Source organism: Vipera berus (assembly GCF_964194415.1).
Source record: "Vipera berus genome assembly, chromosome: 2".
Classification (NCBI taxonomy): domain Eukaryota; kingdom Metazoa; phylum Chordata; class Lepidosauria; order Squamata; family Viperidae; genus Vipera; species Vipera berus.
In genome coordinates, this window is record NC_138203.1 from 264874436 (window position 1) to 264893165 (window position 18730).

General features: G+C 44.4%; 1 protein-coding gene across 1 annotated transcript; it reads right to left on the reverse strand.

Annotated features, from left to right (window-relative positions):
- Window positions 1–2144: 2144 nt before the first annotated feature.
- Window positions 2145–14134, reverse strand: LOC308662942 (1-acyl-sn-glycerol-3-phosphate acyltransferase alpha-like; the record flags this gene model as incomplete). The annotated part of the gene is given in 7 exon segments (XM_081319088.1): window positions 2145–2275; window positions 2278–2430; window positions 3778–3850; window positions 4954–5049; window positions 5952–6127; window positions 9459–9592; window positions 13950–14134. Coding segments are annotated over 7 exon segments (948 nt in total).
- Window positions 14135–18730: the final 4596 nt, after the last annotated feature.

Below are 18730 nucleotides of genomic sequence, written 5' to 3' on the forward strand. Positions count from 1 at the left end.
CTCTCTCAGCAAGAACCCCAACTGCACCAGCTGGTACTGAAAATTTGGGTCCTTATTGGAGAAAGCAAAAGGCTTAGGGGGAATGAGTGTCTATACTGCAATATGCCAGAGAAGGTGAGAATTTTCTCAATAGGTGGCACTCCTTAGGGAGGGTAAAAGAGTGAATGCCAAGAAACACAGAAAGGCAAACAAGTAAAGCACATGACCCAGAGAAGGAGATCAGGAGGTAAAGGTAAAGGTTCCCCCGCACATGCGTGCTAGTCGTCTCCAACTCTAGGGGCCGGTGCTCATCTCCGTTTCAAAGCCGAAGAGCCAGCGCTTGTCCGAGGACATCTCCGTGGTCATGTGGCCGGCATGACTAGACGCCAAAGGCGCACGGAATGCTGTTACCTTCCCACCGTAGTGGTCCCTATTTTTCTACTTGCATTTTTACGTGCTTTCGAACTGCTAGGTTGGCAGAAGCTGGGACGAGTAACAGGTGCTCACTGTGTTACGCGGCACTCGGGATTCGACCCGCCAAACTGCCGACCTTCTGATCGACAAGCTCAGCGTCCTAACCCACTGAGCCACTGCGTCCCTGATCAGGAGGTATTCATATCAGCCAGTGATATGTCAAGCTCTTGCTAGGAATAAACAGAAAGGAAGTTGTGTTGTGTGTAAAGGAAGCATACAAGTGCACTGAAATTCACAAAGCAGAGCATAGAATTCTGTTGAAAGTGTTTGAATAAGAATAAAAGGAAAGGGAAATGGAAGTGTCACATGAGTTTATTATATGGACAAGCAGAAGATATGGAAGAAGCCTTGAGTGTCCACAGAAAAAGACAGAACTTGGAAACAATGCTTCTCTTATGCTCCCTACTTCGACCCTTTAGACCAGGGGTATCAAACTGCTGGCCCGCAGACCGGATGTGTAATGGAAAACCTGCACCCACCCCATTGCCGGCAATGGAAAAATAGTCACGATACGTCGCGACACATCATGTGATGTTGCGAGTTTGACACCTCTGCTTTAGACTATGCTCCCCCAGCAAAGATCTGGGTAGATCCCATTTTGGTCCCCTTTCAGACAATGATGAAAACAGCCTTTTCAGACAAGCCTCTGGATGCCATTATCCAAACAAAGGATACCCCTTGTTTCTCACCTGATTAAATTTTACTGATTTATTTTTTTACAGCTTTCATAGTTTTCATGAATTGATTTGTAAACTGTCTAGAGATATATAATTGTGGCAGTAAGTCAATATTCAAAGTAAATACAGAATATTCCATAATATATAACATTTATTTTAGATTACTTAGGCAAACAAGAATAATTGGTGTCGCAAGATCTGGTCTTCTATTGGGAAAGCCCCAGTGGGAGGTGAAAGTACCACAATATGACAGGGTTAATTGACAAAGTTCCAAGTCCCCCAAACTTTCTTTCCCACCAACACACACACACAGTGCTACAACGGGAAAATCAGATGCATTACCCTGTAGCCTCACCACCTCTGGCTGCATTAACAAAAGTCACTAAACCTGAATTAACAAAAGACATCCCATGATGATTTAATGCAATGTCCCGGTGTATGCAACACTTAAGACTGAGGTTCCCACAAGCCATTGCATGGCCAAAGTGAGTCAGGGAAGCATCCGATCAAATGGTCCTCCTACGCCATATTTACCTGTATGCAAAAAAGCTGAGATCTCTGAGGCCACATTAAGGGCACTGGCCTCCGCTCCAGCCTTCAGGAGGGTATGTGAGGCACGTGTTCGGCCTCACAATCCGATTGCAAATTCTTCCTCCCAACAGGCTCTCTCTGACTCAGGCCGAGCTGTCCCTTGAGCTGTCCCTTTCACATCGGAGGCACCAGTTGCTGTGGCAACTGGCGCTTGCCTCACAATGCTGCTGCCTTCCCCAGTTCTGGCTCTAGAAGCAACGTAGCCGAGAAACTTGTTTGGAGAAGCCCAGCCAGCCTACTCAGGTTCGCGCTGCATGGAGCTCCCTTTCATTTTAGTTTTCTGTCCTTCAAAGGGAATGGGAAAGGGAAGCAGGACTCAAATCCAAAACAAAGAGGAGAACCGCTTTTACGGGCTCCCCAAGGATCTCTCCGCTTTATCCCAAAGGAAATTGCACTCTTCTTATCAGAAATCCTTGTCGCAGGTTAAGACACCCAAGACAGCCAACCACAAATAGGTAGATCCCCAAAAAGTACAAAAAGAAGCAATGAAGTGTGTGTGTGTCTGTGGGGGGAATTAAATAAGTTCCTTAGTAATTGGGGGCTTGTCTGGTGTCTTCCTTGTCCATGCTTGCTTGTTCCGCAGGCTCTCCTGAGATCTCATGGAAGTTGGAGAGGATGGTCCCATACACATGGTCTGTTAAGTCTGGGATATCACCCGGGCTGAATCCCTTGGTCTTCACCGGAGGAAGAATCCGGACGGTGATGTCCCCTTGGAGGAGAGAAAACAAAGACATCTATTGTGGCATGGCTCATAAGTATCCAAATGCATGTGATGTCAATCATGCCTCATCCAGAGGACCACTTCAGCTTCCAGGGTCCCAGCTGGTTTGTGGAAGCCCTGACCAACCCTAACTTGCACAGGGGGGAATTACAAGTGGACTTGTGTATTGAGCAACACAAAACAGGAACTATGGCAGGGGTAGGCAACTCGTGGACTTCAACTCCCAGAATTCCTGAGCCAGCCATGCTGAGGGAAAAGGGAGAGGTTTCCAAGCTGAGCCATGCTGGCTCAGGAATTCTGGGAGTTGAAGTCCACAAGTCATAAAAGAGCCAAGGTTGCCTACCCCTGAACTATGTAATCTTATCTCTTGACTTTGTAGCTAATGCGTCTAAACTTAGTGCAGGTAGTCCTTGATTTACAACCTGCAGTGCAGCCTGCCATTGTGGTTGTAAGTCATGACAGTCATGAAATGAGTCATCATGTGACTTGACCCAATTTTATGACCTTTTTTGCGGGGGCCATAAAGCAAATGCTATGGTTGTTAAGCGAACACCGCAATCATTAAGGAAACACTACAGTCGTTAAGCGGACCCATTGTTTGCTATGGGCCTTTTTTTATTATCAAAAATTGGAAGTAAACACTGATTTTCAGCCTGGTCATTAGAACTCGGAACTGGGACATAAATAAATACCTTTTGGGGGAGGTCTGTTGTAATTTTGAACCATCGCTAAACAGCCAGTCATAACTGAAGGACTACCTGTCCTTGGAAGTATAGTTTGCATAAATTATAGACCTTCTCTGCCATTCAGAAGTTCTCGTGTTAGATTCAGAGAGACCTTGGCTTTCAAGCAAAAGTGGGCAACCAGTTATACTGCATCTGCCCAGTTTATTTGAGTGCCCTTTTTAGAACACAATGATTATATTGCTAAAATGTGGCAACGGATTTAATTGCAGCTCCATTTTTTTTTTTTTTTTGCTTTTTAAAAGAAATCCTCCTACAAAGGTCCCAAAGATGCTTTTCAAAAGGCAGCTGGACTTCCTTTTTTTTTCCCCCTTGAAAATATTTTGATTCTCATGGGGAAAGAAAATCCCACCCTAACTGCGAGGCTGAACATTTTGGCTCTCCAGTAAGGTTAAAATCAAGTGGCGTCCCCAGCCCAAAACTGTTATCTGCGGAGACTACAGTGCTGTGTGATGGAAGGGCTGACCTATTTTTATCCCGGTCACTTGCAATTCCAGGCCTCCCCTTAAGAGCTGACATGCTGCTACCTCTGGGGGTGGGGGGGGGAACCCAGACAATCATTGACTTAGCTATGCCCAGTGCAACAGAATACCAGATGTGAATTTGTTAGTCTTTATGTTGAAAAATGGTCTGTAGGAGGACATCACCACAGGAACGATTGGCACCTGCATGGAAAGAAAAACAATCACTGTTCAGCAGAGGGGCATCATGACTGTTGCATTGTGAAAATGGAATCATAAAGTCAACCTCTCCACCACGGTGTCGGCAGAGTAACACATAAAGATGGTGGCCGTGTTGGACATACAATCAAGAGAGGCTTCAATTCTACCATCACAGCCACCATCTCGACTTGTTTGCCATACCCTGTAGACACCCTGGCAGTTACTTTTGTGTAAGGTTTTGGGTGTGTGTGTGTTTTTAACACCATCTACCTAAAGGAAAACTGAAGAGAAGTGGACCTATGTGGCCACATCCAAGTAGCAATATGCTATTGCTGCAACCTCTGATCGGTGTAGAACCAGGTTTGAGGAGTGGGGAAGGCCTTGCTGAGGGAAAACCATCCCAAGGACTGATGCTGCTATTTTGGTTCTCAGTAGAGGGCGGTGCTCATCTCTGTTTCAAGGCCATTGAGCCAGCACTGTCTGAAGACATTTCTGAGGTCATGTGGCCAGCATGACGTCACAGAGCGCTGTTACCTTCCCACTGAAATGGTACCTATTGATCTATTTACATTTGCATGCTTTCGAACTGCTAGGTTGGCAGGAGATTGCGGTGGGGGGGGGAAGAACGGGAGCTCACCCTGTCGCATGACATTCAGGTGTCAAACCTGGGCTGCCAACTTTCCAACGGATAAGCCCAGAGTCTTAACTGCTGAGCCACAGCACTGCCCCAGATAAAGTTGATCTGACATTTTTAATAGCTATGTATTAAAAGAAAATAATCCAGTGTAGCTTTGGGGTGACGTTTTGGGAAAGGAAGATAAAACACCTCCCTCCAACCTTGAATTCATAGTATTTAATAAGGACATATTCTTTTAATACGAGATACAAAGGTTTTTGTTTTTTTTATTTTGCTGCTTTGGGTGGTAGCTTAGTTGCTAATAATAATTATCACTGTACACCGATGATGATTATGATTATACATTGCTTAGCTTGATGGTTCTGGTTTCTACCAATGAATGACTCACAGAAATACAATTGCTCTCTTATCTCCATTCCTGACTGAGTTAAATGAAGAAATAAGAAGTGTGGAAATGTCACGTTCTTACCTGGGCCTTCACTGCAAGATGGACAGCTTCTCTTTGCAAGGGTTCCAAAGTGGATTCACCAGTTCTGTGGCCTTCAGAAAATACCCATATCCGCAGCTAATTAGACAGAAAAGAACATATTTAATAATGAATAAATTAGGCCCAGACATGTCAAACACAAGGCCCGGGGGCCAGATCCGGCCCGCAAAGTGGTTTCATGCGGCCCACGAAGCCATCCTGGAAACAGTGAGGGAACGGCCCCCGCTGCCTTGGCCCTGGCCCAGAGACCCTCCTTCTGCCAGAGACCCTCAGATCTGTCCCACTCCTGCCCAGGCCCCCATAGGCACCCTTGATGCCAACGATGTAGAGCTGGCCACGCCCACCCAGTAGGTCACACCCACTCTAGCCACCCCCACCCAGTAGGCCACACCCACCCAGGCCATACCCACCTGGCCCCCTGAGGGCAACCGCAATGCTGATGCGGCCCTCAGTGAAATTGAGTTTGACACCCCTGAATTAGGCCTTTCTTCTTCAGCCGATTAATACAGTATTGACAAGGGGGTATCTTTGATTCCTGTTACACACTATTCCTCTCAATTCCACCAGTTCTAGTACCACTTTTCCAAAAGCAAAACTCTACATTCCCGCCATGTGGTCATATTAAAATAGGCACCGGAAATTAAGACAGATAGTCCTCAACTTACAAAGACAATTGGAACCAGAATTTCCATTGCTAAGCAAACTGGTTAAGTGAGTTGCCCCAGATTTCGCAACTTTTTTCATGATTGTTAAACCAATAATTGCAGTTGTCGAGTGAATTTGTGGAACAGCTTGCTTCTCAGAATTGTCAGTGCTCCATTGCTGGAGGTTTTCAAGAAAAGGTTGGACAATCGCTTATGCAAGATGGTATCAGCCTCTTGCCTTGGGCAGAGAGTTAGAGTAGAAGACCTCCAAGCTTTATGTTTTATGAATACAGAAAGCCTAATATAGCCATTGTATTGCTGTCCTCCCCTACTCACGTGGTCCCGGAGCATGATGTCTCCAGTTGCTGACATTATCTCAACAGCTTCTGTTTCCTTCTTATGGTCAATGAAAATGAAACCACAGAGCCACAAGACAACACCAACAGTAAACATGTACAGGACCTCTTGCTTGACGAAAAGGGTACATCGCTCGGGCAAGATTTGAAAAATCCCTGGAGTTTTCCAGAAGAAGAAGGGGATCAGAAAGAAGATCAAATCTAGGGTTAATTGAAGGTTTTTTCCAGCCCCCCCCCCAGTTCCCCATTGTGTAAGGTAGGCAGGCCAGGATTAGCAGCAGCTGGAGTGAACAGACCTAGATTCACATCCCAGTTGGGTTCAACAATTTCAGAGGATTGTTACAAAGGTACAAGAACATTCTTGAGCAATTTTTCCCAAGCTATGCCCACAAGAAGTGCTGGGCTACAAAGGTTGAAAATGAAGATTGCTAGCCAAAGGAAAAAAAGAAAATATTGGTTTTGAAAAATAAATTTTAATTTGTGGGCCAACATGAAGTGTATTTGCTTCAGTTTGTATTAAGAGATGCAGAGCCCCCTGAAGAAAAACTTAACACTTTTTTTTTTGCTATTCAATATAAGTGAGGATTGAGGGTTGTAAGGAATGGATGTGGAAGATAGTGGAGTGAGCAAGGCTGACTTCAGGTTCCTCTAAGGCAGGGGTCTTCAAACTTGGCCTTTTTATGACTTGTGGACTTCAACTCCCAGAATTCCTCAGCCAGCGTGCCTGGCTGAGGAATTCTGGGAGTTAAAGTCCACAAGTCATAAAGGGCCAAGTTTGAAGACCCCTGTTCTCAGGAAAAGTGGAATTTCTTGTATATGCTGTGGAAGGAAAGCTATTGGGACAAAGAGAGCCTTGCTTCTCAGCATTATGTTGATTATTTTGTGGTTAAGAAACCATACATGGATTATGACTTGACTATCTAAAGCAATGTTTCTCAATCACGGCAACTCTTAAGACAGGGGTCTGCAACCTTGACGACTTTAAGACTTGTGGACTTCAGCTCCCAGAATTCCTCAGCCAGCCATGCTGGCTGAGGAATACTGGGAGCTGAAGTCCACAAGTCTTAAAGTCGTCAAGGTTGCAGACCCCTGTTCTAAGATGTGTGGATTTCAACTTCCAGAATTCTGAAAGTTAAAGTCTACACATCTTGAAGTTCCCAAGGTTGAGAAACACTGATTTCTAAAGGATCAATTCTCCCACTAGGAAAGTATCGGGTGGTTAAGAACTGCAGCAAAACAGAAGTTCTGTTAGCTTCCTTCTTCTGACAAAACCCATTTATCTTTCTCCACAGAATAGGTCCTTCCACTTTGTTGTTTCCAGGTATGGAAAACAGATTCTTGGCTGCTGCATCAGTTTGTTCTCCAGCTATTCATGGTTCTCGATCTGGAAAAGGGTTAGGACAGGATAATCTGCTGTTCTCTCCCGTCTTCAAATGAAGCATGAAAAGCCCAGAGAATGCAAAAAAACAAACAAAACAACAGGGCAGAAGGAGATAGGCAAAATATTCATCCCCATTATGAAATATTAACTCTCCTTTGGGAGATTAGATTAGATTAGATAACCTTTATTGTCATTTTGTCATCAGTGTTGACGGGAGGGCAGAGATCCGCCCCGAGGCCTCTCGTTTGTGGAGTTCCTCAGGGGTCGGTTCTCTCTCCCCTCCTGTTCAACATCTATATGAAGCCCGTTTCTCCACCCCGAACCAACCCAGTGATGCCCTCGCCATGATGTCCCGTTGCCTGGAGGTGGTCCGGGTCTGGATGGGGAGAAACAGGCTTCATCTCAATCCTGCCAAGACTGAGTGGCTGTGCATACCGGCATCTCGTGTTAACCAGACTATTCCATCTTTAACGATGGGGGGTGAGGTGTTACCCCCCGTTGATAGGGCTCGCAACTTGGGCGTCCTCCTGGATTCACGGCTCAACTTTGAAGATCAAAGTGGCTTGGGTCCGGGATATCTGAGGGAACACCTGCTGCCGGCATCAAGTTCCCTTCATCCAGTGCACTCCCACAGGGAGGGCCTTCTCAGGGTGCCGCCGGTTAAAGATTGCTGACGGGTAACACCCAGGGGGAGTGCCTTCTCTGTGGGTGCGCCTGCTCTCTGGAACCAGCTGCCCGCGGAGCTTAGGACCGCCTCCGACCTTCGTTCATTTCGCCGGGACCTGAAGACCTGGCTCTTTGAGCTTTCCGGCCCAGGCTGAAAGTTTTTAATTAGGGTTTTTAATACTTTTTCAGGGATTAAATTTAATTCTTTTTAATTCTTTTTAATTTTTGTATCAATGTTTTAAGCACCCTGTAAACCGCCCTGAGTCCTTCAGGAAAGGGCGGTATATAAATTCAATAAAATAAAATAAATAAATAAATTTTGAATTCTGAATTCTGAATTGAGAATTCTGAAACCATTTTATTTTCTACCAGGCATGACTATAAAGGGTGAGTAAAGGATATTTTAGTCACATTGAATCATATGCTGTTTCCAAATGCTTCATATTGTCTGACTTTAAACACGGTACATAAATGACAATGTTTCAAATATTTCATATAGATGGAGAGTATTCATATATTGTCTAAGGCAGACATGTCAAACACAAGGCCTGGGGGCCAGATCCGGCCCGTGAAGTGGTTTCATGCGGCCCACGAAGCCATCCTGGAAACAGTGAGGGAACGGCCCCCGCTGCCTTGGCCCTGGCCCAGAGACCCTCCTCCTGCCAGAGACCCTCAGATCTGTCCCACTCCTGCCCAGGCCCCCATAGGCACCCTTGATGCCAACGATGTAGAGCTGGCCACGCCCACCCAGTAGGCCATATGCACTCTAGCCACACCCACCCAGGCCACACCCACCCAGCCCCCTGAGGGCAACCACAATGCTGATGTGGCCCTCAATGAAACTGAGTTTGACACCCCTGGTCTAAGGGAAAATGCAACTAGACCCATCACTACTATCTACATGCCTGCTATTGCTACTATTTTGTTTTTTATTCCCCTGCTTTTAATTTATTTAAGCTACATGCTCTATTTCTACTTTGGCTAGCACACAGTGTGCCTAAACAAGGCAAGCAAAAGAGAAAGAGTTAAAAATACAAAATAAAAAGGATCAATAAAATTAAATGATGAAATGGACACATTTTTTGTGGGTCCACCTTTTTGTAGGGGGGGAATATTTTTCTTTGTGGGAGCACTTTTCCTCAAGTTAATCTTACATAGGTAGAGACGGAAATGAGTTATTCCTATTTCAAGACATATTTTCAGGGCCATTCCAACACAGGATAAACTTCCTAACAGTGAGGACAATTAGCCAGTGGAACAGCTTGCCTTCAGACATTGTGGGTGCTTCATCACTGGAGGTTTTTAGGAAGAGACTGGACAGTCACTTGTCTGAAATGGTATAGGATCCCTTGCTTGAGCAGGGGGCTGGACTAGAAGACCTCCAAGGTCCCTTCCAGCTCTATTCTGATTCAGTAGGTTTCAAAGGATCAACACACTCACCAAGCAAGTCCAAGGAGCACTGCAGATTAGAGATGATGACATAGGGCCCTTTTAGATTTAAATTTGTAGCTCCCTGCACGTTGATCTTAATGCCATAAAGGAGTTTCAAAGGTAGTATGGTAAAACGTAGAACTCTGAAATAAAGAATAAGAACAGACGTACTTTAGAAACAAGGGACGCAGTGGCTCAGTGGGTTAGGACGCTGAGCTTGTCGATCAGAAGGTCGGCAGTTTGGTAGGTCGAATCCCGAGTGCTGCGTAACAGAGTGAACGCCTGTTACTTGTCCCAGCTTCTGCCAACCTAGCAGTTCGAAAGCACGTAAAAATGCAAGTAGAAAAATAGGGACCACTACGGTGGGAAGGTAACAGCGTTCCGTGCGCCTTTGGCGTCTAGTCATGCTGGCCACATGACCACGGAGACGTCCTCGGACAAGCGCTGGCTCTTCGGCTTTGAAACGGAGATGAGCACCGGCCCCTAGAGTTGGAAACGACTAGCACACATGTGCAGGGGAACCTTTACCTTTACCTTTACTTTAGAAACATTAAGAGCGGTTTTGGAAAAGAAGCCGAGGAAGTTGCTAGAGCTGATTCCAATAAGACCAATTGCACTCTTCCATAAAACATGGGCAATCTTCATCCAGTTACAATTAGGTCATTATTGTCCAACACTATTTTGCTGTCCTTTCGTCTCACATTTTTATGCTACAGAACAGCAACTTCAAGATGTGTGGACTTCAATTCTGGGAGTTGAAGTCCTCACATCTTCAAGAGGCCAAGGTTGGGAAACACAGCTATACGTAGAAAATGTGATCAATTCCAGGTTGTCATTCCAACATATTTCTTTCTTCCTGGTGGGAAGCTCTTTTGTGGTGCTCATGTCTAAGGAATTAATTACTCCAATGTTCAATTGTACTTCTCACCCTTCAGCGCTTATTTGATCCATTAGCCAGCATCCAATTTTTGTGTGTGCTTAGAGTAGAACATTAATGAAGTGCAATAGAATGTGGTAAGTTGAGGGAGCAAACACCTAGCTAAAATTTTATCTCTGAGGAGTTTTGTGTTTTCTTCAGCGGTAGAACCTGTGCGTGTTCAGAGATAATGGGGAAGTGCCTTGTGGATGGCCAACAAGGGCAATCATGGGTTCATCAGCTAAAGAGCACACACAGGTAGTCCTTTGGTTTCCAACTACAACTGAGCCCATCATTTTTTTTCCCTAAGAGAGACATTTGTTAAGTGAGTTTTGCCCTGTTTCACGACCTTTCTTGCCACATTTGTTAAGTAAGTCACTGCAGTTCTTAAGCTAGTAACATGGTTGTTAAGTGAATCTGGCTTCTCCATTGACTTTGCTTGTCAGAAGGTTGCAAAAGGTGATCACATGACCCCGGGACATTGCCGCCTTCATAAATACGAATCAGTTGACACGCATCTGAGTTTTGATCATGTGACCATGGGGATGCTGCAATGGTCATAAGCGTGAGAGACAGTCATAAGTCACTTTTTCAATTGTAACTTCGAAAGGTCACTAAACAAACGGTTATTAGCCAAGGACTACCTGTATTCCAGACACTCAGTACAGGAACAATATTTGAATAATAATAATAATATGAATTTGTCTAGAAAATTTAGGAACTGACCCAGAATCCCCTTGAGTAGAAACCAGATTAAAGTTGTCCTTGGTCTCAGGGAAAGACCACGCTCCATCAGTTTAGGCCTCTTTGTTTTGTTTTAGGGCTCCAGTAGAGCCCAATCACTCAGGAAGAGCTGGGTGCATCCTAATATACATGAGTGCAATGCATCCTATGATCCATATACCATAATGGATAGTTATGAAGTTTGCCACATACAACAAGTACTATCTCCTCTCCTCTTACACAATAATAGAGCTGGAAGCGACCTTGGGGGTCTTCTAGTCCAACGCCCTGCTCAAGCAGGAGACCCTATACCATTTCAGACAATTTCAGACAAGTTTTCTTGATTAACCTCATACTGTCACCAAAGACTCTGGAATTATAAGAATCAATCAGAGCAACAAAACATGGCTGTAAACATGGCAGGCTCTGTAAGATATTATGAAGGTATAGACTATAGAGCATCACCAGCATATCCACATATTCAGAATTATGGTAGTCTCAGAATGTCTATTTTTCATTTTGGATCGAGTAGTTAGATGAGCTCTGGCACCATTGGCTAAAATATATACCATATTTTCCGGCGTATAAGACTACTTTTTAACCCATGAAAATCTTCTCAAAAGTCACGGGTCGTCTTATACGCCGGGTGCTGAAAATTTAGGGACAGGGCTGGCTGGAAAACCTGGAGCGGATCTCCCATTTAGTCTGCGCAGGTAAAGCGGGACCAATTAGGTTTATTCGATTTCTATTGGAGAAGCTGCAGTCTGTGATTTTTTACAGGCTGGGGTCTGGGCATCTTTCCTTCTAAAGTTGAAGAGCAGCTGTAGTATATCCCAACTTGAAAGGCAGGTGGGGAAGGCAGCAGCCAGAGCAGCGGCTTAGCTCTAAGGACACATTTGACTCAGGAACTGGGCGGGCTGGCTGGAAAACCTGGAGCGGATCTCCCATTTGGTCTTTTTTTAAAAAAATCCCATTTATATCCTGCCCTTCTCCGAAGACTCAGGGTGGCTTACAATTTAAAGCACAAATCAATGTGCTTAGCAATGGCCTTCATTCTGTGTATATGCCTGTTTATTAGGGCTTTCACCCCCCCCCCAAGCAGCATTATTACAAAGTCAGCTTATTGCCCCCAACAATCTGGGTCCTCATTTTACCTACCTTGGAAGGATGGAAAGCTGAGTCAACCTTGAGCCTGGTGGGATGCGAACCTGCACTAATTGCAGGCAGCTGGTGTTACTTAAGGCTCTGCGCAGGGAAAGCTTTAGAGTGAATTAGGAAAAGTGAAAAAGTGAATTAGGAAAATAGGGAACGGTTGCTGGAATTGGGTATGTGTAGTTTAACGAAGAGAAGGGTGAGGGGTGACATGATAGCAGTGATCCAATATCTCAGGGGCTGCCACAAAGCAGAGGGAGCCAAGCTATTCTCCAAAACACCTGAAAGCAGGACAAGAAGCAATGGATGGAAACTAGTCAAGGAGAGAAGCAACCTAGAACTAAGGAGAAACTTCCTGACAGTTAGAACAATTAACAATTAACCAGTGGAACAACCTGCCTCCAGAAGTGGTGAATGCTCTAACACTGGAAGTTTTTAAGAAGAGACTGGACAGCCATTTGCCTGAAATGGTATAGGGTTTCCTGCCTTAGCAGGGGGTTGGTCCCCTCCAACCTATTATTAGAATGAAGGCTATTGCTAAGCACATTGATTTGTGCTTAGATTGTAAGCCGCCCTGAGTCTTCGGAGAAGGGCGGGATATAAATGGGATTAAAATAAAATAAATAAAAATAAATTATTATTATTATTATTATTATTATTAGTATTATTATTATTATTATTATTATTATTATTATTATTATTATTATTATTATTTAATCCACTTGCAGTTTTATGTTTACATGTTTGATGACAAACAGCCTTATGTTTATAAGTGACAGTTTTCCTACTAAGCACCTGCATGTCATAAGCATTTGAATTAAAATTACCATATTAAAATCAAATCTGATGTTTTTTAATTTTTATTTGGTGTGCATTGGAAGAGGGGTAGTCTTATACGGCGAGTATAGCCCAAACCCTATAATTTAACAGGAAATGTAGGGGGTCGTCGTCATACACCCAGTCGTCTTATACGCCGGAAAATACGGTACCTAATGGTGCAGCTCTTCAATTAAAACTCTCATTTATGGAAACTCAACTGGATGACCTCATACACTTTAAAGTCACTCAGCTGCAGCCTAACCTACTTAACAGGATAATGGAGATAAGATAAAATGGGATCTACAAGGGCACTGTTTTGAGTTTCTGGAGGAAAAGCAGGCTGCAAATCCAACAAGTAAAGCAAGTAAGCAAATAAATAACTCTCTACTCTTCTCACAAATGAAGGCAAATGTACACGTCCCAAGATAATGTTGCAGGATATAATCAGGGTCACTCTGGTCACTGGGACCAGAGGGTTTTTTTTTCTTCCAAGCTTTTGGGCTCCAGCACAAGTCCAAAAGTTCAGAAGACATAACCTCTTGTCCCGGTGACAGACCCAGACTGGATCTCTATGCTTCTCCCTATAATTCTGCTTTTCTGCTTTCATTTCTCCCAACTCTACTAGAGCAACTCTCCCTGTTGCTCGGTTTAACACCTGATAGTCCAGGGGTAGGCAACCGTGGCTCTTTTATGACTCATGGACTTCAACTCCCAGAATTCCTGAGCCAGCTGGCTCAGGAATTCTGGGAGTTGAAGTCCATGAGTCATAAAAGAGCCAAGGTTGCCTACCCCTGTGATAGTCACTGAAAGTACACACACACACACACACACACACGTGTGTGTGTGTGCATGCATGTGTGTGTGTGATGCCATAGCGCTGTGTGACTTACCTCATATTTGCCACATTCCTTCCACAGACAGCTAGGACCGGGAGCAGAAAAAAGGACCACACAAGTATCCAGCCTTTTAAAAAGCAAATCCTGAAGTAGTATCTGAAGACATTGCTAAAATGATAAAGGAGCACAACTGCTAACAAGAAGAGGAAGACATTGACCAGGAATAGCGACTGAGCCATGCTCTTTGCTAGGGCAGAACACTACAGACAGACAAACATCCCACATAGCTTACAATGCTTTGATGGTGTGGCTGGGTGTGCAATTCAGCATACATTAAAAAGAACCTGTTCAAGCAAGTACATCACAGCAAGGCAGAGGTTTCATTGGTTTTAACAAACATGTGGGGCTAGGCGTGGGAGCCAGGAATGTGCAGAGGTGTATACTTGCATTTTGGGATAGATGAAACATCTCAGCTAAGGTCAACTGATTAATGCTATTGATTTCAAAAAGATTACACGTGCTTAATAGAAAACAACCCCCCAAGTTGTCAACAGTTGAGAATGGATTTGGGGTTTTCATGAGCTGTAACCCATAATCATCACAATTATGACAAATCACGGCTTGAACTATCTTACTTTGCATGTAATGAGTCTATCTCATATATTAGTTTCCCCTTTTAAGTTGCATTACTGAAATAAATGAACTTTTGCACAATATTCTAATTTTTCAAGTTTCACCTGTATAAGCAGGTTCCATTACAGTTGTAACTTGAGGGCTTCCTGTAGCTAGAGTAGTGATGGCGAACCTTTTAGAGACCGAGTGCCCAAACTACAACCCAAAACCCACTTATGTATCGTCAGGTGCTAGGTGGGCGTGGCCCATTGGGTGGGCGTGGCTGCGGTGGTATCTGCAGACTGGGTGGGACTAAAATTTCAATCAATTCCAACTTTGCAAGATTTTTTTCCCTGTGAGAAGTTGAAATTGATTGATTGAACCTTTTTTTTCCCCACATGGCGGCGGAGGCCTAAAGCGAAAACGTTTTATAAAACCCAGCTGAAGGCCTAGGACTGGGGCAATGATACGCGTGCCCACAGAGGGCTCTGCGTGACACCTGTGGCACGCGTGGCATAGGTTCGCCACCACAGAGCTAGAGGCTGGACATAATGCAGAGGAGCGAGGAAAGCAGAGCTTTCTGACACCAAGCTTGACAAGTCCCACTTCCACCGAGAAGAAACTTACTATATATTTACATCATGCTTCCCAGTTTTATTGAGAAAGTAGTGCATTCAACTTGCTTGAGGAATGTATTTGCATAAATTTGGCACCATGTGGTAGCCATATGTTTTCTTGCACATTCTACGTCTTCTTTCTTCATTTACTCCAAAATCAGCAAAAGGAAGTTGTTGGCACCCTGCATGCCGTTTGACCAAGGAATATAAATTAGGGATTGGGTATAAGTTTCATATTGTAGAAGGAGAACCACATTAGTCCGTGGCAGTCAAAAATCAGGAGGAGTCCAGTAGGAACTTTTCAGATGAAATAATTTAATGGAAAAGGTAAAGGTTCTGGGTTTTTTTAAATCATCTCTCTGATTCTTCTGTGAGTTACTAAACATGGCAACTCTTAAAATTCTTTAGGAAGCTGATTTTCAAAAAGCTAAGTATTCATGGATTTAAATATTAATGGGATTATGTAGAAATTAACAGGAAGGAACAGACAATCCATTTTATTTTCTTGATTTATGATCCCACCAAATTTCAAAGTGAGGAAGGGATGTCCTCTCCCTTTATTTATTAATCTTGAGGTTAGTTCTTTTTGCTTCTTGGAAATCAGAAATTCCAAAATTCTTCCTCTTTTGTTTTTTGTTTTTAATCTTCACATTTTAAAAATGATGTAAAAATGCTTAATAATTATTATTTCAATAAATACAAAAAAGATGATTTTCTTTTCAGTTGATACAAAGAGTCTTGAGTAGAATAATTTCAAATTGTGTACAGGTGGTTCTCAACTTACAACCACTCATTTTGTGATCATTCAAAGTTACAATGGCACTCAGAAAAGTGACTTACGACTGTTACTCTCACTTGCAACTGTCACAGCCTTTCCATGATCAAAATACGGTTGCTTGGCAACCAGCATGTATTTACAATGGTTGCAGCATCCTGGGGTCATGTGATTGTCATTTGTGACCTTCCCAGCTGGCTTCCAACAAGCAAAGTCAGTGGGGGAAGCCAGGTTTGCTTAATGGCCATGTGGTTCGCTTAACAACTATAGCAAAAACGGTTGTAACCTTGGGTACTTAATACTTAATAACTGCCTTGCTTAGCAACCAAAATTCTGGGTTCAGTTGTGATTGTAACCCAAGGACTACCTGTATGTTATGAGGTGTGTGTGTGTGTGTGTGTGTGTGTATGACAACTATGAACAAGAAAACCTGGGAGCTTTTTCTATCGCAGAAGTGTTTGAAGACAAGGCACATGAGATTGTTTGCTAAATGTACACTAGAGGGCGCTGGACCTCAGTCTCTAGCCTGGACAGCTGCCAGCCCCAAATTGTCCCTTTTTTTTCCCCGGTCTTGCTGAACCAGATGCTGCATTCTCTCTCCTCCAAGTGCATCTTCCTCTGGTTTCCCTTTTGTAAATGCACCATAATCTGCAGCACCAAAATGAAAACTGGGGGAGGACAAAACAAGAAGGTCAGAAGTGAGAGGAAATCAAAGAAGCAAGACACCGCTACAGTAGGAGATACACAGGTGAGGATGTGTCTATCTTAGAAACTTAAAGCAGTTTTGGATCTATTGAACTGGGAGCACTTCTCACGAAGGCTCCTGAGGCTTAGTCTAGTGCAGGGGCCTTCAAACTTGGCCCTTTTATGACTTGTGGACTTCAACTCCCAGAATTCCTCAGCCAGGCACGCTGGCTGAGGAATTCTGGGAGTTAGTCCATAAGTCATAAAAGGGCCATGTTTGAAGACCCCTGGTCTAGTGAGAGTGCTTAGAATTTGCTCAAGCTGAACTACACCAAGAGGCTTCCTTTACTGTAGCACTGCCCCTGCTCATAGGAGCTGCTGGGAGTTGTAGTTTTGCACCCTCTGGAAAGCAATAGTTTTCCAATCTTTGATCTTCAGGATTCCCAAATCTTTGCAAAGAATTGAAGATTTGGCCTGAGTGGCACACACCACAAGATGGAATCTGGATGAGGTAGGGACAAAGTGCCCATGCAGGTCCAAAAAGTCAGGATAGTGGCCACCACCATTCAACCGATGCCCTCTTCATTTTTTAGCCTTGTTGCAATGCACAGAGAAATAGCAACAGCACTAGATTTATGTACCGCACCACAGTACTTTATAGCAGGGCTTTTCAACCAGTGGTATGGGTACCACCTGTGGTACATTGGCACCTGGCAGGTGGTACACGGCCATCCTAGAAAAGTGGTAGCAGGGGAGGGGAATGAGCTGAATCGGTGGCAGCACCGCACAAGCCTGAGCGAGAGACGGCTGGAGCTGCAGGGCTGTCAGGGCTCAGTGGAAGCACCAGGATCAGCGCCAGGCTCCAGCTGGAGCTTGGCGCCGATCCTGGTGCTTCTGCTGAGCCCAGAAGAAGCGCCGATCAGCTGGAATGTTGCAGCTTCTCCAGGGTCTTGTGATTTACATTCAGATGCTTGGCAACTGATTCATATTTATGATGGTCACAGTGTCCCAGGGTCATGTGAAGTGACCAAAACCTGCCGCAACCACCCAACAGGGGGGGGAATAAAAACCAAACACCCCTGCTGCCAAGCCTCAACAAAAATGCTCACAACAATGAAAACCTTGGACAGGACGAAGAGCGCCGCCGGGTGGGCAGGCAGGTGTCTTGCTCAGCTGTGGCTTGAGGGGCACTTTTTTCAGTGCCATTGTAACTTCCAACAGTCACTAAGCAAACTGTTGTAAGTTGAGGACTACCTGTACTTCATCACTTTTTTTTTTTGGTCATCAAGTTTTTGACACCTTGCTAGGCAACTGGTGGTACTTGGCTGTTGCCATATCCTAAAAGTGGTACAATGGGTGAAAAGGTTGAAAAGCCCTGCTTTATAGCATTCACTGGGTGGCATATAATGTCTGCATATTTGCCCCAACAATCTGGGTCCTCATTTTACTGACCTCAGAAGGATGGAAGGCTGAGTCAATCTTGGGCTGGTCAGGATTGAACTCCTGGCAGTGAACAGAGTTTGCCTGCAATACTGCATTCTATCCACTGCGCCACAGCTCATAGAAAAGGATGGGGTTCCATCCTCCGGTCATGTCTGCCATCACAATTTTTTTTTTACCCTCCCTGCAAACACCTTCTTCTGGGTAGAAAAAATGACTACGTCAGAATGTAGTGAAAGATACTATCAAATTCAAATTCTTTCTCCCCGCTCACACATGCACACAGCGGGTCAGAAGCTCGTATGTCCGAGAAAAAAAAACTCCTTACCCAGTTTTTCCTCTGATGTTTTCCAGTTGCATGGAGTTTGTCGTATAAAGCAGTCTCAAAAATGCGACTCCTTGCCATGAATTCTGCAGAGGGACAGGATATGGTACCATATTGTGACTCGTTCTTTCTTGTCTTGCCAGATGTATAGACAAGGTTAGCTAGAAAGAGAGGAGTGCCATTAAATACTCTAGGTAGGGAGAATTCAGATGACCGAGCTGGTATCGTTGGGGCAAGCTGCTAATGTCCCCCTCCCAACCTGACAAGGCTTACCAGCATCCTTGCTACTGCAGCTGCCAACTTCCTCTTTCTCTTCCAGCTAAGCTGGTACCCGGGGGGGGGGGGTTTCTAGACGGGGAGTTTGACACTGTCTCACAACAAT